We start from the raw sequence: 22554 nt of genomic DNA on the forward strand, positions 1-22554 counted from the left end.
AGTTTGCTAAAGGGTTGCTGGGAGCTGTGACCCCATGACGGGTAAACTAAAGTGCCCAGGATTCTCTGCGGGAAAGACTGCTTCGAATATGCTTCAAAGGTTGTATTGCTGCATGTCCTCCTATTTTAGTGGGCCTGCTGGCAATCGTAGGAACCAATTCTAATAAAATATTTGAGGGGACCTCCCCCCCCAAAAAAGTTGCTGGACATTGTCATTCAAACGGGGGATGCGCAACATTTCATATGATCGATTATGTGGGGCGGAGACATAGCTGTCAACTTTTCCCTTTTCTTGCGAGGAATCCTATTCGGAATAAGGGAATTTCCCTTAAAAAAAGGGAAAAGTTGACAGCTATGGGCGGAGATTAACCCCCCCCCCCAAAAAAAACGCATAATTTTTTCATAATTTTTTTCATATGATCGATTATGTGGCGCGGAGTTTAACCCCCCACCCCACCCAAAAAAACACAATTTTTCAAGTTGGCACCCCCCAGCTGGCAAGTGTGGCTTCAAGCAGCCTGTTTCCATCTACAATCGCTTTTCTAGTTGCTGGGAGTTGCAAATGTACTTATGGCTGGCTTTGGGGGCGGGGAGGTGTTGAGTCCGCTTTGTTCTTGTTCCTACGCATTTCGTGTTCCCCTCTTGTGTTTTTATGCTGTGAGCCGCCCTGTGATCCGCGGAGGAAGGGCGGTATATACAAGTCTAATAAATAAAACAAATCCCTATCAGCCGCCTTCCTGCGTGAGGCGAGAGAACTCGACGCCCGCCAGCCGGGAACGAGGCACTGACTCGCCTCCGAGGCCAAGCAGAAGGGCGCGCACAGCCGACGAGGCTCCCAGGCGCCCCGCTCCGCCCCTTCCCAGCCCGGCCGAGGTGGCGGCGGAGGCGGCCGCCCGAGAGGCAGGCGGGGCCAGGCGGGGCGGGCCGGCCGAGGAGCTCCACTCGGCCGCGCCGGGCCTGACGGGGCAGACGGAGCCGGCGGGGGACGAGCAGGGCCAGCAGCCCTCCTTCAGCTGCTCCGCGATGGCGGCCGGCGTGTTCCTCCGGGCGGGCCGCTTCCCGGGGCTGGAGGCGGCCTCTCCCGCCCCGGGGGCTGCGGCGCCCCTGTCGCGGCGGGCGGAGGCGGCCGTGCTCTCTTCGTCGGAGGACAGCGAGGACGAGGGCGGCGGCGCTGTGGCGGCGGCGGCGGCGGCGGCTTCGGCCCCTCGCGGGCGCTGCGGAATCGCGGGGCCCCCCGGGGGCGGGCGGCGGCGGGCGCCGGGCAAGCGGTCGGGCGTCGCGGCGCAGATCATCCACTCGGGCCACTTCATGGTGTCGTCTCCGCACAGCGAGCACCCGCCCAAGAAGGGCTACGACTTCGACACCGTCAACGAGCAGACCTGCCAGACGTACCGCTTCGGCGCGGCCGCGGGGGCCGGCGGGGGAGGCGGCGCGGCGGGCGACGGCGGCGGGGGAGGCCGCCTCAGCATCGACGCCTCGCTCACGAAGCTCTTCGAGTGCATGAGCCTCGCCTACAGGTGAGGAGGGGGCGCCCGCATTTCATACCCTCTGATGAAAAGAGGGGTGATGATAACAATACTAGTAATAATAATAACAACAACAACAGCTGCAGCAACAACAATATAAATAATAAACGCCCCTCCCACCCGACTGGTTTGCCCCAGCCACTCTGGGCAGCTTCCAACACATATCAAAACGTTAATAAAACATTAAACCAGAGAAACCTGCCTTCTGAAGGGTGCATAGTTACTTGTGGCCTTGGCTCAGGGGGTCATATAACTCCAGACCCTCCAACGTTTTCCCTATGAAAATAGGGATCTCCTGAGGAAAAGAGGGTCATTGCGGGATCGAATCAGAAACTGTCTGTTATTTACTACTGCTACTGATCTTATTTTGGCTAGTTGGAGCAAGCCTCGGTTTGTTTGTTGTTTTGTTTCCAGCCACCTTTTCTCCAAGGCACTACACGTTTCTGTCCCCTTCCCTCAACAACAACCTGGTGGTGATTTTTTATTTATTTATCTCATAAGATTTAAGCGCAGCTCGATGGTTAATTTTTTCTTTCTTTCGCAAAGCGGTTTACGAAAGGTAAAACGGTAAAATCGAGGGAAAACTCACGACGCTACTGTGAAAACGTACAAAAGTTAAAATACTAAGGCAGATTAAAATCACCTCAACCTTTTAAGCATCCAGATAGGCTTGTCTAAGCAGCCGTGTTTTTATCAGCCGCCACAAAGAGCGCAGTCAGAGATCAAAGCGCCTGCTTGATCTCAATAGGCAGGGAGTTCCAAAGTTTAGGTGCTGCTGCATTAAACAAGTATTAAGTGGCTCCTACAGTAGTGCCAGTTCCGCCAGTTGAAGTGGTGGAATGAGCAGCTGTGCGGTAGGCTAGGCTGAGAAACGGTTACTGGCCCACCAAAGTCCGTTTGGAGATAACGGGGCTTGCTTGTGAGTGGATGTGTGTGCAGCAAGCGCATGAAGCAGGTCGGGTTGGTGAGAGCATCTCCTTCTAATGCCACCCCTTCAGCACAGAGTCCAGAGTGCTGCTGCCCTGCATGCAACTCTTGTGGAGGAGAAACAAAATAAAAAATAAAATCCTTCCAGTAGCACCTTAGAGACCAACTAAGTTTGTTCTTGGTATGAGCTTTTGTGTGCATGCACACTTCTTCAGATGCACACGAAAGCTCATACCAAGAACAAACTTAGTTGGTCTCTAAGGTGCTACTGGAAGGATTTTTTATTTTTTATTTTGTTTTGACTATGGCAGACCAACACGGCTACCTACCTGTTGTGGAGGAGTTTTAACCATGTCATTGGGCCAGCAGTGGACATGGGGTGTCCAAATATTGGGAAGCGATTTTACTGGGTTTTTTGTTATGATTGATTGAGTGTGTTTTTTGTATTAATAGGGTGCTCACTACTTCATAGAGAGCTTATGTATCAAAACGTTGGTTATAAATGGATACCAGTTGCCATGCAGTGGTAAATTTTCAGCTGTAGGAGCTCATTGTGATTGCCTGCACAATGAACGCCAGGGACTGCGACCCCCACCATCCTCAGCTGTTGCTCTTGCTAGCTAGGGCTGATGGGAGTTGGAGTCCAGTCTCTGCTTGATTATTTTTCTCATGCTCTGACTTCCTCTGTGCTAATGTGTTACAAAAAGTAGTAAAACTTGGAAGCCTCATCATCACCTCATTCCCTTGCCTGCCAATTGCCCTTGCCCTCTGTCACATGATATCATTTGCCGTGTTCTGAAAAAAGTCATGGAGCTGTGCTTCCATTCTTCTGCACCACTGATTAATACTATTAATACAAATGCTTAAAAAATAAATCCCACCCTTCCTGTAAAGATTTGGAGCATGGTTGCCCCATACTCGGCCCTTATGAAGTAGGATTATCCTCATGGCAACCCTGTGAGGTACGTTATCAGTGGCAGTTGATGAGCAGCGGAGAAGGAAATGGGGGGCCTTTCATAAAATCCATGGCCCCCAGCTCTATGATTCCCCCACCCTTATTAGCTGAACATGAACAACCCTCCCTATATAGACATGTAAGAATAATGCATGTCATAAAAAGTAAGGGACGGAGACATTTGTCCACATCCTCCCATCCGGTAATTGCAGTTCAGGTGAGATGGTGCCTGTCCTAACATCATGTTCAAATTGTGCTTGAGTAGGGGTATTCAGATTCAAGTCTAAGGCTCTAACTCAGGCATAGGCAAACTTGGCCCTCCAGCTGTTTTGGGACTACAACTCCCATCATCCCTGACCACTGGGTCCTGTTAGCTAGGGAAGATGGAAGTTGTAGTCCCAAAACATCTGGGGGGCCGAGTTTGCCTGTGCCTGCTTTAACTACCCAGGAACTGTGAGGGGAAGATGTGTTGCAGTGCAGACGAAGCCTGTATCCTCTGGAGCAGGCTTCCTCAACCTCGGCCCTCCAGATGTTTTGAGACTACAATTCCCATCATCCCTGACCACTGGTCCTGCTAGCTAGGAATCATGGGAGTTGTAGGCCAAAAACATCTGGAGGGCCGAGGTTGAGGAAGCCTGCTCTGGAGGCTTGTGAGAGGGGCAAGTGTGGGCTGATTTAGTGTAGGCGGAGACATTAAAAAATGTACTGAATTTGTGTTGCAAAGAATGTGAGATTCTATCTTGTCTTTCGCGGTAGCAGTTTTCAAGTACGCATCAACAATTGTCTTGGGTGTGATCCCAAATTAGCCAAAGTAGTTAACTGCAAATCTTCTTTGCAGAAAGAGCTATAAAAGTAAGTTTATGGTGGAAAATCTTAAGCTCCTTCAAGTCAGGATGTTGTTTTGGTTTCCACTCCTCTTTTGCCCATTGCAAGAAAAGAGTGTACTTTCTCTTTACCATGCTTTTTCCTTTGTATGCATTAATTCTTTTAATTGAGAGATTGAAGTGTCAAAAGCTACATTGATAGATGTCTAGCATACCATGAGAGAATGGAAACAACTTTTGGGAATTTACATTACAGCCTGATTTTTCTGGGACGATTCTCCTCGACTTGCCTCAGGAACATGATTTGCTCAACATTGCAATGTAAATTTGTGCTAAGCTAATTGGATTGGTAACAAATGCTAGAGCTGCCCTGTTGGATTAGACCAAGGCCTGTCTTGTTTAACATTCTGTTCCTTACACAGAAGGTCTGTTGTCATACTACTATGAGCAAACTGTTTATAACTTTAAAACACAGTTTCTGGTTTTTTAAAGTCTGCCATTAGACTGTCTGTTTCAGAAGTTGGAGCTGGCGCATAAACCAGTAATCTAGCTAGAAAAGCAGGGTGTGGAAAAGGGCTACGAAGGGACTGGTGAACTTCCTTGCAAGGAAAGTTTATGTTTGGGGCTCTGGAGAAAGAGAACTAAGGAATGTGTACAGGCACTATAAAGGCCTGTACGCATGGTGTGAAGGAAGTGGATAAAAGTTGCTCTTCCTGCAAGAGATTCGGAGCAGACAAAAAGCAATATTTCACACATTGCAACCACAAGATATGGAGATGGTTTTAAAAAGAGACGAGACAAATTCAAGAAGGATAAGGCTATCAGTGGCTATTAGTCATGATGGCTGTGTACCTATAAATACCAGTTGCTGAGGATCATGGGCAAGAGAGTGCTGTTGCACACATGATCTGTTTGGGGGCTTCCCATAGCCATCTTACTGACCACTAAGGGGAAAGGGATGCTGGACTAGGTAGACCTTTGGCCTGATCCAGCAGGGCTGCTCTGATGTTCAAGACCAGTTTGTGGGGCTGCTTTCCAGGCAGTGAGTTACAAAGCAAACTTGCTTTCAATAATACCAAAACACAATTGTGTCAGGTGGACTATTAGCGCTACAGCTGAATTTTGTTTCTAAGTGGGCTAGTATTTCAGAAGAGAAACCGTCTTGTTGTTGTAGGAGGGACATGTTTCATTTTTCTAAGCTAGTACTGTAGTAGGCAAATTGTGCATTGTGTGCTAAATTCAATCTGCTACAGTAATGAGACCTAGAAAGTCTTTTATCTACCTCTACAAAGTATTGCAGGAACATTTTCTTCTCTTTGGCTTCACTGCCTAAAGATCAAAGTACAGTATCACAACAGGATCAAAGATTGTGACTGATCCAGATTAGATAGGTGTCTGTAGGCATGCACTGTCTCACAATGCTTTGCAACAGTGATTCTCCCTCAGTTAATGAAAACGTGCAAGATATTTTGTGAAGGATTCTGTTAACTTCAGATTTACCCAAACTATGCATGCATAGAAATTGTGTAACTACTTCCTTTTCTCCTGTTATGGAAAGAGAGAGGCTAATGTTCAAGTGACACAAAATATTGTTACCGGTACTTTTTCTGCTGTTGAATGTTTTCCCTTCTTGTTCTTAACACAGGTGTGTAAATATTGCTTGCGATTTGTGTAAGCTCTTTTTAGAATATGCAGCAAACAAGCCTATACTGAGGTAGAGTAATGCACCAGCTTCATAAAGCGAGCAGAAATTACTCTGTTGATCCATTTGCGTGCTTTGGAGGCGATCTTATCTGTTAAGGAGACTTTGCTTAAGATAGATGTGTGGCTGTTGGTGATATTTTAGGAATGATGTTAACATTGGGATTAATTAGTGTAAGCCCTCTGAATCTTGTTTGTTGAGGTTGCCCAGACTAGGATATCAACAAAACCTAGCTCCTCTTAAATTTTGGGTTAAAATGATGTGTGAAATTATTATTTATGATTATTGTTGTTGATTTCAGTGCTGTGAGGGTGGGTAAAAAAATTGAAATGGATAACTTCCCAGAAAATTTTCAGTATTGGGGGGGAGGTCAGGGCAGGGAGGGAACAAGCATTGGGGCACATTAAAGACTAATTTCTTATAGCCATGATCATAGGAAAATGAAATTCAAACCATACAGTTACAGTTCCTCCCTGTATCCCACAACTCTCTCTCTCTCTCTCTCTCTCTCTCTGTGTGTGTGTGTTTGTGTGTATCACTTAGGATAACACTTCATGCATCTTATGGAAATGGACTGTTGTCCACAGAAGCATATGCCACAATATTTTCTTAGTACAGACCCTTTGCTATTCCTTCTATCATGGTGTTCCAGGAAATTAGAAAATGGGTAAAATATTTTAATTAGATCAACATTCACTGAGTAAGGATATGTAGACGCTTCACAGGTTTGCATACTAACCAACCACTGACATGGTTGTAATAAAATATTACCATGTCAATTTTTTATTTGTTGAATGTGTGTGGAAAAAGGCACGTTTACTTCTCTCTTACTCCTCCCCCCTACCTTTACATTTTTATATGACCCCGAAACTAACTCCGTTGATAACTTGTCATGCCCATTTGTTGCTGCCCACAGAAGCTTCAAGGTTATGCGTATGCTTTTAAAATTTATTTTTACATAATTTCCAAGGAAGTAGATTTCAAAGCTGAATCCTGTACTTAAATAAAATATATACCGGTAAACAGAATGAAAATATCACATCCCCCCCCCATCAGGTACAAACAAATCCGGTCTTCCATGCCTTAGAAGTCCTGGTCTGAAGTCTTTAACTTTATGGAGGTTTTCAGTATGAAAGCTGTGTAGGATAGTTTTGCTTGCATGCAGCTGGCCACTTCAAGCAAAGAAGAATTGCTTTCAAGTAGTTTGGTAGGGAAGTATCACAAAAGCTGATTGTGTCTCTTTTCCCTTTCCTTCTAGTTAATAAATAACCAGCATTTAGTGGAATAATGGAACTAGTGACTTTTTGTGTGTCGTAATTTTTGTGAACTTATTTGTAAGGCTGCTACAGCTTGAGGCTAGTAGGGTAAGATAAAAAAGAAGAGTCTCTTCTTGTTCTTTTCCCTGTATGCAGTTTAGGAAGAAGGCTGGCTTTGGTACGCTGCATCTTTTACCCTGTAAAAGGAGCAGCTTACCAACTTTAGCCCTGTAAAATGTACAGTTAGGGGGATTCTGCAGTAGAAAAGCAAGGGCAATGGTCTCTGTGAAACCAACCATTGGATCATGTGGTTTGTTATCTCCTTCTGGTGAAGGTGAAGGTAATGCTGGAAAAATTGACTGACACTTTTCCTGCCTGATTAGCCAGTTTACCTCTGGGAGATTAATCTGTCATAAACAGACAAAGCATTAACCCTGAAGTGAGCAGTTTTTCACAGGAAGTGGTTTGGGAAGCAGCCTAAAAGACTAGCAGAGCATTTTATTTGTATTGTAAATATTTTTAAAAAGATAATAGAATGCAGCAGATCTGACTAAAAGGAAAGAAAGTTGATTGCACTGTTCATATTACGTTTTTGGAGTATGATAAATTTATCATTCTGTCTTGCATTGGTCAGAGTCTATGCCAAGCAAGCATCAGGCTTATTGTTGCATTTATAAAAATTTCTTTCCAGTAGCACCTTAGAGACCAACTAAGTTTGTTCTTGGTATGAGCTTTCGTGTGCATGCACACTTCTTCAGATGCCTATCTATCTGAAGAAGTGTGCATGCACACAAAAGCTCATACCAAGAACAAACCTAGTTGGTCTCTAAGGTGCTACTGGAAAGAAATTTTTATTTTGTTTTGACTATGGCAGAGCAACACGGCTACCCACCTGTAATTGTTGCATTTAGTTATTTTTGGTGCATTTGTACCTACCAATCTCTCACCAAAGAGCTTAGAGCATTATATTGGGATTCTTTAGTTTTCTCATCCAGCTGTGGGTCAGGCCTGTATCTCTGTTCCTACAGAGCTGGAACTATGGACTTGTTTATAGTGCATGTGAAATGAAAAGACCTGTATTTCCGTGGTTTAGGATCCAAGAAGAGGCAACAGTGAACAAAAAGAAATGGTTGTATGCTTCAGATTGTTTTCTGTTAAACAGTAGAAATTGTGTCCTTCTGTAAGAGCAGTTCATCAGTGGGCTAAGCCTCCTAGAGACAGGGCATAATCTCATTCAGAGATCTTCATGGACAGTTTGGACACCCATTTGTTGAAAAAGCTTTATGTACAAAAGGTCCTGTGTAGGACAGAGACATGCACTGCATGATCAGTTTGCATCCTGCCTAGGATGAAGTTGTGTTGGCAGTTCCATGCCTGAATTCCTTGCAACCCGATCATCCAGAGAATCCTAAAGTAGGATTTCAGCCTGCGGACTCTAGGTACCTCATACACATCCTGTTTCTATGCTTCTTTACATGGAACCAAGGTGACGCAGGTGGCATTTGTGGTTTAAACCACTGAGCCTCTTGGGCTTGCCAATTGGAAGGTCGGCGGTTTGAATCCACACAACGGTGGTGAGTGTCCGTTGCTCTGTCCCAGCTCCTGCCAACCTGGCAGTTTGAAAGCATGCCAGTGCAAGTAGGTAATAGGTACCGCTGCGACGGGAAAGTAAACAGCGTTTTCGTGCGCTCTGGCTTTCGTCATGGTGTTCTGTTGTGCCAGAATCAGTTTAGTCATGCTTGCCACATGACCTGGAAAGCTGTCTGTGGACAAAAACCGGCTCCCTCGGCCTGAAAGCGAGATGAGCACCGCAACCCCCTAGTCGCCTTTGAGTGGACTTAACCGTCCAGGGGGTTCTTTACCTTTACCTTACCTTTTACCTGTAACCAAGTCCTCCTGAGCTTGATGGGATTGAATCCTTGGCATGAGAACACAGCATCAAAATTCTGAGCAGTATCCTCCCTGTGGATGAAGTGACTGCTTGAAAAGGAAGAAGTTGCGTAACACAGGAATCACAACATTGTTTATTGAAGCTGTTATATCTGCTGTAATGGACATGTTTGCTTCTAGCGGAGCTTGTCATTCCATTTCATTCCAGAGCCCATCTGTTTTCAGACTACAGTATAAAATGAAAACAGTAGTAAATGAAAATGGTGCAGTTAGGTAATTTTGGACTCAGGACTTGATTGCCTTATTGGAATGTCCCTCTTCAGACAGTAGGTGGGTATTACTTCACCAGTGTTAGAAACTCGGATATATACCGTATTTTTCACTCCATAAGACGCACCTGAACATAAGACACACCAAGTTTTTAGAGGAGGAAAGGGGGAAAGCCCCGTTTTTTTAGGATCAACTCAAAAGTTGTGCAGCTTCTTTTGCAAAGGGGGAAAAGCCTTATTTGGGGGGGATCAGCTCACAGTTGTGAAGCTTCTTTTGCAAAGGGGGGGAAAGCCTCGTTTGGGGGGAACAGCTCACAGTTGTGCAGCTTCTTTTGCAAAGAGGAAAAGCCCCATTTTTATGGGGTTCAACGCAACAGTTCTGCAGCTTCTTTAGGAAAGGAAAGGGAGCAGTTTCTACAGTTTTCAGACAGATAATCTAATCAGCCAGTCACATGTCGCTGGGGAAACAGCCTCCTCTGCAGAACATTCAACAATGGAGGCCTGGGCAAGGGGGCGGGGCTGAAAGGGAGCCTTATCTCTCTCCCAATCACTTGCTGATCAGCTGTTCAGTGGCTTCCTTTCAACACCCCCTTCTCTCTTTGTAAAAAAAAAAAAAAAGCACAATTGCTTTTGGCTCCTGGGCAATTCGGCTCCAGGGACCACCATTCACTCCATAAGACACACAGACATTTCCCCTCATTTTTTGGCCAGACGACTCAAAAGTTATATTTTTCAATACAACATTTTGGTTCCTGAAATTCATTCTGATTGTGCAGATACAATATCATGGATAAAATTCTACAGGATGTGTTGCTAGTGTGTGAGAACTGTCAAGACCCAAGGATCCCCAGGCATGCACCCCCAGATGGTGGAGATGTCAGGCACCATACCAGTCGGTGCCCGGGCATCTTCATTTGGTTGCAAAGTGTGCCTGGGGGATTTTGAATGCTGGCTTCACCTACTCCAAAATTGCAGCCTTGCTGTGTTTGGGGTCCCACCTGCTCATTTTCCTAAGTAGGGTCTTGGACGCCTGCCCCCAAAGTCTGGTACCACTGGGTTTGCTGTTGCTGAGTTTCATTTTGCATTGCTGGGGCTGCTCCAAGTATTTTCTTTTCTGCTTGTGCAATGGTTATTTCCCAGAACTATTAGCAGGCAATTTTTGCATTTCCTTCTGGGAGGAGGGCTCAGTCGATACTATCCTATTGTGAAAATATAGGCACATCTGTTTCTGTAGCTACACAGATGATTACTATTAGAATTGGAATAAGCATAATCTGACTTCTATTGATATGTGTTTCATATATACAGTCAAGGAAAAAAGAAAGTACACCCTCCTTGAATTCTGTGGTTTTACGTATCAGGGCATAATGACAATCATCTGTTTCTTAGCAGGTCTTAAAATTAGGTAAATACAACCTCAGATGAATAACAACACATTACACCGTGCCTTGATTTATTTAACAGAAATAAAGTCAAAATGGGTAGTTAGAGAGACACTTCAGTGGGTATAGGATCAGATAGCTAACATTTCCATGTAAAATCTGCATATGTTCTTAGTTGGAATGCTTTGTGAAAGTACCTGCTTGTGTGCTGACAGAACTGCCTGCTCTCTCTCCCAATGGCAGAAAAGTGTTGCTCTTGATAGGGTGCTTGTGGATTGTGCTGCTATGCTAAAACAAACAAAGGCAAGAAGTTCACAGTACTAAATGGGCTGTGTCCCTAGCAGCAGGTCAACAAAGGCTGAGAGGTCTGCAGTGCATTCTTTAAGCAAGGACTTCTCAAACTTTACCATCTCTGACTTAACCAACCCAAAACAGTTGTCTGTAAATTGTTGTTAAATCTCTCTCCTTTCTCCATCTCCCGTCCTCCGCACACTTGCTACTGATCCCTTGCAAAATTCACTTGCTGAAGCATTTACAGGAGCTCTCCTTGAGTTTTTTCCTACAGTTTCTTTCTTGCAAAGCTTATTCTGTAAAAAGCCACAGTTGAGAGAAAACATGGGCGTTTCAGATGTACAATTACACTTGTTGACATTCATCTAAAATTCTTTGGCAGGAAATAATAATAATAATAATAATACCCTGCCCATCTGGCTGGGTTTTCCCAGCCACTCTGTGCGGCTCCCAGCAGAATAGTAGAAGCACGATAAAACATCAAACATTAAAAACTTTTCTAAGCAGGGCTGCCTTCATATATATGAATGGGGAGAAATGGCTAGGGAGGAAAGCCTAGCTCTTCCAGCCCACCTGCTGTTCCTTAGCTCAAAATTGCAGCCTTCCAAGGTTTCTCTTCATTTGAAATAGAATAGTTGGAGGTCTGTTATATGCAGTTGTGGGGAATCTGTGGCCTTCCAGATGCTGTTGGACTCTCGCGCCCCTCAGTCTCTGCCACCATGGTCTTAGAACTGTAGAGATGGAAGGGGTCATCTCAGGGAGGTCACATGCGCCCTGATGTAATATGTAGTTTGCCTGTCAGCCATAATATTGCTCAAGATTTGCCTTTGGTATTCCAGCAATCCTATGCTAACAAACGAAAGCTGCACCTGTTAATATTTTCATTTTGCTCTTTTCGGAAGCACCCCTTCTTCCACATCAAAAGCTGCCTGCATAGCTGGAAGGCTTATAAAATCCAAAGTTTCTCTGCAAAGGGAAAGTTTGTATTTATAATCCTTTTATGTGGCCTTTGTTAAGCAGACAAGTCAATAGCAGCTCCTTTTATCGAGCTTGTCAGGGGTGTCAATGTTTGCAGCTTGATTCCATCGCCTCTCTGCTGGCTGCCTGGGAGCCAGTCATGGGCACAAGCGGACTGACTGCACTCCTTTCACCAGCACTCGCCACATTGTAGGATAATTAAGTGCCACTTGATAAGGTGAAGGGCTCTGATGTGCTAAGTGAGGCAGCACTTGACTTCTCATCACTCTGTTCTGTCCCAGTGGTTGAAGAATGGCTCCAGGTTGGAGACTTTTTATGCTGAGGCCTGGTGTTCCATTTACAGCAGCTATTCCAATGCGTCTCTTCTGAGCATTTGTATGTCTTCTTTAGATGAACACCAGCCACAAATGTGGTTTTCACCACTCAGCAGATGCTTGAATGGGGGAGCCTTTTCCCAAGCCATGTCTTTGACAAATCTACCTTCCTGTTTACGCATGTTTCCAAACACCTTTGTAGCACTTATTTACGTTTTTAAGAAATGTGGAGACTGCTCATCATTTGGCCCCACAGTGGTTTGCATAATAAATGGTAATGCAATACAGTACATAAAACAATATAACATTTCTTATAACAAAACACAGTGGAAAAAAGAAATAAAAAAACTCTAAATAATTCATCGCATTATTTAAAAATATTGGTTTGCTTGAACGTTCATTAAACCAGTGAAAACAAGATTGCACTACATCACCAAATGATATCATTTTAAAAAAATGAAAAAGAGTGACAATTTCTTTACAAATTGATCTTTATCTGTAGAAAATCCTGAACCCAAATATCATATGTTTATACACTATAGCTGTGTCCCATAAACCATTCTGATAACAGAGGTGCTACTTTTCTTCTTCCAGTACTTGGGAATTAACATTTTTGCCACTACCAATAAGTTAGTAACCATCTCAACATTTGTACTATCCAGACATCATTCCAAATAATTCAATAGTATCCAGCTGGTATTCTAGTTGGTTCATTTGGGATATAGCCAGCCATCTGTTTAATATAATGCAACACAAACCACTGAAAACTAGGAATCACATTTCAAAAATAAATGTAAATAATCTGTGTAAATTTTTCAACATCAACAATTATCCTGAGACAACTTGTTAATCTGTTTTTTTTAATATGGTGTAAAATATTCATACATTTACAAAAACTTTCTTTCAAATGAGCAGCAATTAGTACTTTACTTATATTTTCTCCCAAGCAATTTAAATGTAAATTAAAAAAATAGTCTAGCTATAATAATAAATGATAGAAGGTTTCGGGGGAAAGTTCAACATTTGATCAATCAGGTTATAAAACAAAAGTTCCATTTGGACCCAAAAGTGGTACTGCTTAATTATCAACCCCCATAATTTAATTAATAAGAATTTAATTTTACACTTGTTAACAGCTGCAAAGTTAGTAATTGTGGCGATCACCCAAACTTAGGATTGGCATAGAAGGAGTTAAAAGGAATAACCAGTAAGAACCTTTAGGGGGCGGAGTTATGTGGGCTATATAAACCCCTCCCGGGGAAGGCAGGGGGTCTTTTTGGGCTTGTCTTTAGGCTTGTCTTTTGTCAGGGTCTTGGTCTTTGTCTTTGTCTTGGGGGCTGGTTGTGGGTATTGAGAGGTTGGAAGGAGGGTGGCCAGGGAAGGAGTAGGAACAGGGGTGGGAGAAAACGTTGGGCACTGTTGTTAACAAGAACACAACCAAGAAAGAACTGTTTATTCAGAAACCACATGCTTATGTACCAAACTTCAAATAAAACAGTTTTGTTCCAATATTCTCCTTGACTGAACTGAGTGAAGTAAATACCAGACAGACTGGTTGGTGGCAGCGGTTAATTAACAAAGTGGTGAGCGCAGGTATCAATGGACCGTTAAACGTCTGGGGGACCTGTGCAGGTTGAGCGAACCGCCACAGTAATCACGAGACATTGGAAGTGCCTAGATGTGGACCTCTTTGAAACCTGGATCACACAGATTTGGACTTAATACTTATAGACACACTTAATACTTTGCAACAAGAAGACTGAAGTTGTGGGGATGGGGAGCACTACTTTTTATGCAACATGGTTTGTTTTATTCACTATGTACAGTCAATCAGGTATGGCTTCCACCCCCAAAAAACATGAGAGACACTACGGAATGACACTTTTGTTCATTGCAAGGTGGTGGACTCTCCTTCCTTGGAGGTTTTTCAGCCATCTGTCATAGATGATGCTCAGGGTCTTTTCCAATTCTTCAAATATATTATTCTTTTATTCTATATGAGCAAGAGAATATAGGCTTCAGTAAGAGAATAATTATATGAAGGGTTGTTGTTGTTTTTTTTTCTAGTTTGTATCTTTGGATGAGATGGTTCATGTTTTCTCCAGTGTGCCGGCCCCCTCTTTTTCATTGTTTTCTTCGTTTCATCTCCTTTGGCATCAGTCTACGGAATATGGATAAATGTTTAGATGAGATGCTTTTGACTTTGGCTGTGCACAGCAGCTCAAAGTGGAAAATGAAGGCGACAGCCAGCTTTGTGTTAACTCTTAAGATGCTGTAGGTAGATGATTACTGCAGTAACATTATATGTATACTTTCTACTGTTAAATATTCATTTTAAGAACATGAGAAAAGCCTGCTGGGTCAGGCCAATGGCCAGTTTAGTCTAGCATCCTGTTCTCACAGTGATCATCCAGATCCTGTGAGAAGCTCGCTGACCTGACCTGACTTGAGCACAGCAGCACTCTGCTCTTGTGGCAGCAAATTCCAAGAGAGGGATAAAAACTTTCTGCTGTCCACTTTCTCCACATCATGGATAATTGTATACACCTCTGTCAAGTTTTCTCTTTCTAGTCTTTTCTCTGAACTCAAAAAGCCTTGAATACCGGTAAGCCCATTCCGCATAGGGGATTTGCCCCATCCCCTTGAAAATTTTGGTTGTCCTTTTCTAAACCTTTCCCAACTCTACAATATCCGTTTTTGAAGTGAGGCGACCAGAACTGTGAGTATTTCAATTGCATTTGCACCATAAATTTTGTCTAAATGATCAGAGGTTGCTCTGAAAGGATCAGGAACAGCTGTTCTTGACCTATGATGTGTGTGTGTGTGTGTGTGTGTGTGTGCATGTATATGCATATCATTAGATTCCTAGAGAAGCCATCAAGCTGACCTAATTATCTTTTATAAACCTGCAGCAGCTGTTCATTTTCAACACAATCCATTCCTACATTTATTTCCACTCCTGACATGAATCAGGGGTGTGGGAGAAAATAGCTTGTATCTGTTTTCAGGTAGAGTCAATTTTTCCAAATGCCTGGCTATTTAGTGAAGTGTGTAGTGGCTAAACTCATGAGCTATGAACTGGAAAACATTTTTTAAAAGAAAGAAAGAAAAAACCTTTGCAAATCTGCCTTAGATGAAAACATCTGTGTATCTGAAACCATGATTTTTCATATCAGCTGAGTCTGGTGCAGTAAAAGACTGTTCTGCATTTCTTGTGCTGCTTAGAGAGATGATGATGCAAAAGCTTTCCTGTGGGAAAGTTTGGGGGACTGAAAAATCTCCATGCTAAGACAAATGTTAAAATCCTTTTTGCTGCCATTTCCTGGTCTTAGTCCAGTCTTCTTGGGAACTCCCAGATGGATTGTCCCACATAGGCCAGATCCATCAGTGTGAAACTTCACTCCCCTTAATGGCACCCCAGATCCACTGCTGAGGATAAATTGGGAAACTTCAAACTGCAGGACAGCAAGAGGTGCCAAAAGGATGGTCCCTCCCTCTGCTACATGCCCTTAAATAACCAGGAACTGACGTGGCTTTTTCAGGCCTTGTTGGCCAACACAGGAGTGGCAAATGTGATGAGGCAAGCCAAACATGCAAAGCATTTTAAAAGACATTCCTTACCCTCCATTAAAAGGGCTGCTCTATAAGCAAGTGCTGTGATTTTTCTGCAGCCAGTGATATGAATTTGAAAAAGAGAGATGTTTGCTTTCTAAGCACCTTCTAGAATTCAGATAACACATACCAAGGACATGCTTTTAAAATCTGGCTGCTGTGATACAGGTCATTTTGAAAATTTATCTCATTTTAACTTGTTGCAAATCCTGTTTAAGCTATGGAAGAGATCTTTTGGCTTTCTCAGGGTTTCCTGCATTTATTATTCTTGACGTAACTTCTTATAATTATACTAGACTAACTTTTTCTGTGATTAATGTTTTGCCTGGTTTCTGTTCAGTTTAATGCTTTCAACAGTAAACAGGTGCTGTTGATGAGCTTTTGAGCTGTAACTGAAGGACTGTTTCTGCAGTGCGTGAGAGAGTTTGCATTGTGGCCAGATTCAGCGTGGGAGAGGTGAGCTGGTTCTCCAAAATGCTCTTTTCTGGAACACTGAGGAGACTGTTTAGAATAAGATCCTTGTAGTCTTCAGGGTATTTATAGGCTTGTCATGTTGTGTGGGGAATGCTACATTATCCTTGGTGACAGAAGAGCCTAGCTTCAGGTTTCTCCACCTGTTGTATGTGGTAAACAGCTCACTGTTCTATGAAGTCAGTAAACCTTCCCCAAGCTCCTGTTCATCTAGGGTAAGAGACAGGCTAATAAATAATGGGAATAAGGTTGTTTTGAGGTACTCCACAAGAGCCATTTTGGTCAGCTCTGCTGATAAATGAAACATCATCTCAACCTGGAGTTGCTGCTTAGACCTGAAGGCTTTGCAGAATTTGGAATCCCCCAGAATCCCAAAGCATTTGATTATTTGCCAGCACCCATTACTTGGTTTGGGTGGTCATTTTTAATACTTGGAAGGAACCTAAGGTGGCACTTCCAGCTTGGCAGTTATTTTTGGAAATGCTTCAACTTCAGCCGGAATTATGACTCACATCAGATTGTTAAACGGTTCTTGTATCTTTAGGATAACAGGGCTCCTGTATATGCAGTAGTTGAATAGCTGAGTTAATTTTGACAGGTGAATCTTCCCAGCCTTTGCAATACCATCGGCAGGAGAGAAGCTGAATTTTCTGAAATCTTCCATTTCTTTGTACAGTCGTACCTTGCGAGTCAAACGTTTTGGCTCCCGAATGCTGCAAACCCGGAAGTGAGTGTTCTGGTTTGCGAATATTCTTTGGAACCTGAACATCCGACACTGCTTCCTGCAGCCAATCGGAATCCGCGCCTTGATTTCTGAACGTTTTGGAAGTCGAATGGACTTCTGGAACGGATTCCGTTCAGCTTCCAAGGTACCTCTGTACTTGCTGAACCAGGTTGGCTTTGCGCTTTAAAGCCAAATGTCTCTTGCAACCACCCCTGTGACTTGGGTTGTATCTTAGTCACAACTTTACAAACTGACAAATAAGTGTTTCCCAGTTTAGCCCATGTTGAACCAGGATTTTGAACTCCAATCCAGTTCTCTGTCCCGTCTTCTGTGCTCATTTGTTGTGGCCAGCTTGTGTCTTCTTGCCCCTGGCTGAACCTTTTAGGTGGGGCGAGCACAAGTGCAGCTGAGCATGTTAACTGCAACTTGTTATGGTAACAGTGGCAAAGCTACGCCGTCCCCTCTGTTTGTGTCCATCCCAGCCGCAATAAAAGGAATAAAGGAACCCTTGATAACTTAAAGGAGGTCAAGAGTTTGCTCCCAGTTGTATCTGATCTGTTGTAACGTTCCTTTGCAGTCCAGTGCTCTGTGTTAAACCAGCTCCACGCAGACTTCTGTTTCACCTCACTTAAACCTTCATCCTCTTCCATACTCCTGAAGCTCTAGCAAGATTAGGAGAATGGAAGGGAGTACAGAGAAGGAAGGAGTACATGCATTGCTTTTTTCCTGGGGGTATTCAAGGGTACGCAGTACCAGCACCTCTGTTTTTAGTTGTTAAAAAGTGTGGCACTTACTATAACAACTTCGTGGTGGGTACCAGCTCCTATGTTCAAATATATATAAAAGGATGTCATATAGAGGAGGGTGAAAGGTTGTTTTCTGCTGCTCCAGAGAAGCGGACACGGAGCAATGGATTCAAACTACAAGAAAGAAGATTCCACCTAAACATTAGGAAGAACTTCCTGACAGTGAGAGCTGTTCGGCAGTGGAATTTGCTGCCTAGGAGTGTGGTGGAGTCTCCTTCTTTGGAGGTCTTTAAGCAGAGGCTTGACAGCCATCTGTCAGGAATGCTTTGATGGTGTTTCCTGCTTGGCAGGGGGTTGGACTGGATGGCCCTTGTGGTCTCTTCCAACTCTAGGATTCTATGATTCTATTTTTCTGGGGGGAAAGCACTGGGTGCAGGCATTACAAAGCTTATTTTTAGAGGCAGGAAGTGAGATAAATATAAAATTCTTCCAGGGCATCCTCTCTGTTCCCTATCCTTACACCCCACCAGCTTGTCAAATATGTGGAAGAAATTATGGCACTGCCAAATAAAGTGTCCATATGACAGATCTCCCCCTCCCTCTCCCTCTGCCATAGTACAGTAATAAAAAATAGCAATATTCAATCTCATCAGGTTGCTTCAAAATAGGGGTTTCCAAAGGGATAGTTGTTCTTGCTCCGAGTCAGTCATAGCATTGATGATTGCAGTTATATGTCACAGTCTCCCATTGCAGGTTCTTCAGTCACTTCTTACTATAATAATAGCTGTCACTACTGCTGCTGCTTAAGACTTGTTAGGTGCTTATTACCCAAAGGTCTCAAAGCAACTTATAACACATTAAAACATCAATACAAATACATAATACCATAAAATAGAGCAAACAACATCCATAACTGACACAGGAAGCTCGGCAGCTCACTAATAACAAAAAAATAATAATCATGCGGGGGTGTGTGTGTAAATCTTTATGGTGCCACAATGACGTGCACATTACCAGAGATTGGATTACCAAAGCCAGCCTGTCTCTATGCAGGTAGGGTCACAGCTAGTGTACCACCACAGACTGTTAAAAGGCACTGTACACACTCCTGATTGGCTTCAGCAAGTCTCACAAGACCTCAACTATACTCCTATTGGTAAGGGGAATAAGATTGCAAAAACAGCCTTAAATGTGATCTCCAATTTAGCTTTTGCTCCCCGTGGCAATAGGGCACTAGGGCAGAGTTAAATATATCCTTTCTTGATCAAAACAATGTAAAAAAATAAAAAATAAAAAAATCCTTCCAGTAGCACCTTAGAGACCAACTAAATTTGTTCTTGGTATGAGCTTTCGTGTGCATGCACACTGCTTCAGATGTAAGCCAATGGCTGTGCCTGAAGCTTTCCACTGCAGTTGGGGATTTGCTTTCTAGCCATTTTGAAAACTGTATACAAACAAGTCAGTGGGTGAGTTTGGACTTCATTGAAGCCGCCCAGACAGGAGGGAAATAACAATTCTTATTGGCTCAATACAGGAATGTTTTTGTCCTGCATGTCTGCCTTTTTGCTCCACAGCACAATAAGTGAGCGTTCTTATCTGATGCTGTGAATGAACCTTTGTTTGAGAAAATATTGTTAGTTTTGGCTTGAAGAGAGCTGAATTCACGCGTCCAGTTTCCCACAAAAGAGATTAGATTAATTTTCTTTAACAAAAAAGAAATGTGGAGAAAGTGTGAGCCGTTGTCGAAACTGGTTTGTTTAGTTTAGTTGAACTGAAAAATGCTAGGTAATTGAATGTGTATTGAGAATTAGGTTTAGAAGTGTTAAGTTGCTCAGTTTTATTATTGTGCATTCAGATTAATTGTTTTAAAAGTCTGGTTTAAGTGTAGCAGAATATGGGTATCATCACTTAACAGTTTTATGACCAAGCTCCAACTAGGAATTGAGTAAGTTGCAACAAAAAGACACCACTCATCTCCTACAAGGATTTACCAGTGACTCAGTGCCAGAATAAAATTAGTTGTTAGCTGCATTTTCTACATGCAGAATGTAGATGCCAACATGGTTGAATGCACTGTACCACTTCAGATTTACAGGTGGGAGATAATCATGTTTTCACACTTCCCCATGTCCGCACATAAAAACTAGCATACTAAGAAGAAATGAGTTGTTATTTTAAAAACCAATATACTGCAATATATATATATAAAATGTTTATTATATAACATAAAAATTATTCACATAATGTAGATATTATAAAATAAACCATCAGCTATAATTAAGGTGCAGTTAAGGGTGTTAACGTGCAAATAATGTGCTGTTGAGCAGGGTCAGGCATAAGGGGCCATTTGTTTATTATGTTTTTTTTTAATAGACAACTGGAAGAGGAGATGTGCAAAGGACAGAGAAGGAACTATGAGTGGATGGGTGCCCTATTTGCAATCCTTTGGACCTCCTGGGAAACCCACCAAAACAAATATTCTGTAGCTTGGAACTGACAGTGCTGAGTAGGTCATAGCTGTGGGCATGTTTCATGATGCCTCTCTGTTGTGAGATCTTGTGTGTGATCTTTGAACTCATTTAGGCTCTGGGTGAGAGCCAAGGTGGGTGGGTGGTGTCCTAGGTGAGAGCCAGGAGGCTGAGAGGTATTGTGTCAGAAGGAGAAGGAATTGATACCAGGACGTATTGTTTAATAAGTTGTGTTACTAATTCTTCTGTGTATTTTTGTAGCATTTGTTGTTCTTCCTTTAGTTTTCTGATATATATTTTTATTAATTGAGAGGCTTGGAAATGGTATAAACAAAGAGGAGCATTTCAAAATGTTAACCCCCACCCCATGCTGCAGTCTGAACTGTGGCAGTCAGGTTTCTCCACTGTACAACCCAGCCTTTTGATTCAGCATCGTATTGTCAAAAGTACTTTGCCTTTCCCTTATTCAGGCTGCCCCTTTCTGAAATAATCTTTCACTATGATTATCACTGCTTTGCTACTTGGTCTGTGTCTGCTTCAAGGTGGAATGGTTGTGTGAAAATTCTCATACATGAGATGCACACAGTCATTCAGAGCATAGTTGCTTTCAAGGGCAAAGGAGCAATGAGCAGATAGCAGCCAGATCACAGGACCTGTGGTCCACTGAAGCAGCATGTGCAGTGCACTAAGCAGCCTTCCCCAACCTGGCGCCCTCCAGTTGTTTTTTGACTCCCAACTTCCATTAGTCCCAGCCAGCTTGACCACAGTTCAGGTATCACGGCAGTTGTGGCCCAGCACACAACTGGAGAGCACCAGATTAGGGAAGGAAAGCATTAGTTAACATTAAGAATATAAGAATAGCCTGCTGAATCAGGCAGCCACCCCAGTAGCCCCTCTAGTCCAGCATCCTGTTTTCAGAATGGCCACCCAGATGTCCAGAACCTAAGTGCAGTAGCAGCACTCTCCCCACCTGTTTCCTTTTTTTAACATAATATTTATTTTAAAAAATTTAACATAACAAAAAAAACAATAACAACAACAACATAAAAACTACAATAACATACATTAACAAAACACATCAAAATAACACCTTATTATTTCTATTGAAAAAAATTCAATTTTCCTCACATCTTGTTAGGACTTCCTCCTGTCTCCTCCTTCTGCGTCCCTTGTGAATACTTTTTTGTAACTTCCAAATCCTATATAATTCTAATCTATTCTAATCTATTTTCTAACAAACAACTTATCCATTTATATTTCTTATCTCTTATCTTATATTGTAACCTTATCTATTTAATTAATTCTATCTCTTATCATATCATCTTACATCAAAAATAACTAATTTCTAATCTACAGCCTATCTTGTACTCAAAATATATCTAACTTTCAACTCTCCCCACCTGTTTCAAGGCAAAGAGGGGAAGCAGCATGGTTCAGGTGCCCTTTCACTGCTTGAAGTTTGGTTTAGCAGAAAACATTGATTGTCATTCTCTCATCAAGACAGTCTGCACAAGAGTTCCCTCCCGCTGTGGTTCTGCAGGTAGCACTTTAAGGGCCAGCGATCTGCGGCCTGTTTGTCCTGTGCCTTTTCAGAGCTGTTCTGTTATTGTTGTTTTGCGATTTCACTGTCTCTGTACTAGTGCTTGTGTGCTTTAGCTTTGCACTATTTCCACTGGTTGGAGGTTTCTTAAACCTGAAAACCCATGGCGTTGTTGTTTTTAACGTTGGGGCTGGATTTCTGGAGGGAAAATAGTAACATGCCATTTTCATTTCTGAGCCTCTGTTTCATGGCCCTTGGGTAAGTAGTGAAGACGACCCTTTGCCGCAGTGTAGCTGTAAGGAATTGCTTTTGTTTCATGAACTCAGCTGTGTTGCTGCACCTTGTGGAGCACCACAGAACATTTCCCCCCCTTTGCTCCTAATGTACACCTGCGATGCTGCACAGGTGCTTACCTGATAAAATTAAATTGAAAGTCGCACGAGACACAAATACCACCCAGAAATAAACAACCTCCTGTTGTAATCTCTTGCATGTGGCAAGGGATTCCTGATTAATTTTAGGGGAATTATACCATCATCCTCAGAGGTTTGGGGGGTAGCAGCCTGAGAGAGGGCATTCTCTGTGGCAGCCCCTAAGCTGTGAAATTCGCTCTCTCCCCACCCAACAGAGGTGCATCTGACACCTTCACTGTATAGCTTTTGCTGTATGCTGAAGGCACA

The 22554-nt window shown here is 43.0% G+C and overlaps 1 protein-coding gene across 1 annotated transcript in view; it reads left to right on the forward strand.

The window, feature by feature from the left end:
* Positions 1-1238: 1238 nt before the first annotated feature.
* MLXIP (MLX interacting protein) overlaps positions 1239-22554 on the forward strand; it is a 50808-nt gene continuing 29492 nt past the window's right edge. The window contains exon 1 of the mRNA XM_033174383.1: positions 1239-1516. Within this exon, the coding sequence (XP_033030274.1) occupies positions 1308-1516 (209 nt within the window). The 5' untranslated portion in view covers positions 1239-1307. The remainder of the gene's footprint in view (positions 1517-22554) is intronic.

The sequence above is a fragment of the Lacerta agilis genome, chromosome 17 (assembly GCF_009819535.1).
Source record: "Lacerta agilis isolate rLacAgi1 chromosome 17, rLacAgi1.pri, whole genome shotgun sequence".
Taxonomy (NCBI): Eukaryota; Metazoa; Chordata; class Lepidosauria; order Squamata; family Lacertidae; genus Lacerta; species Lacerta agilis.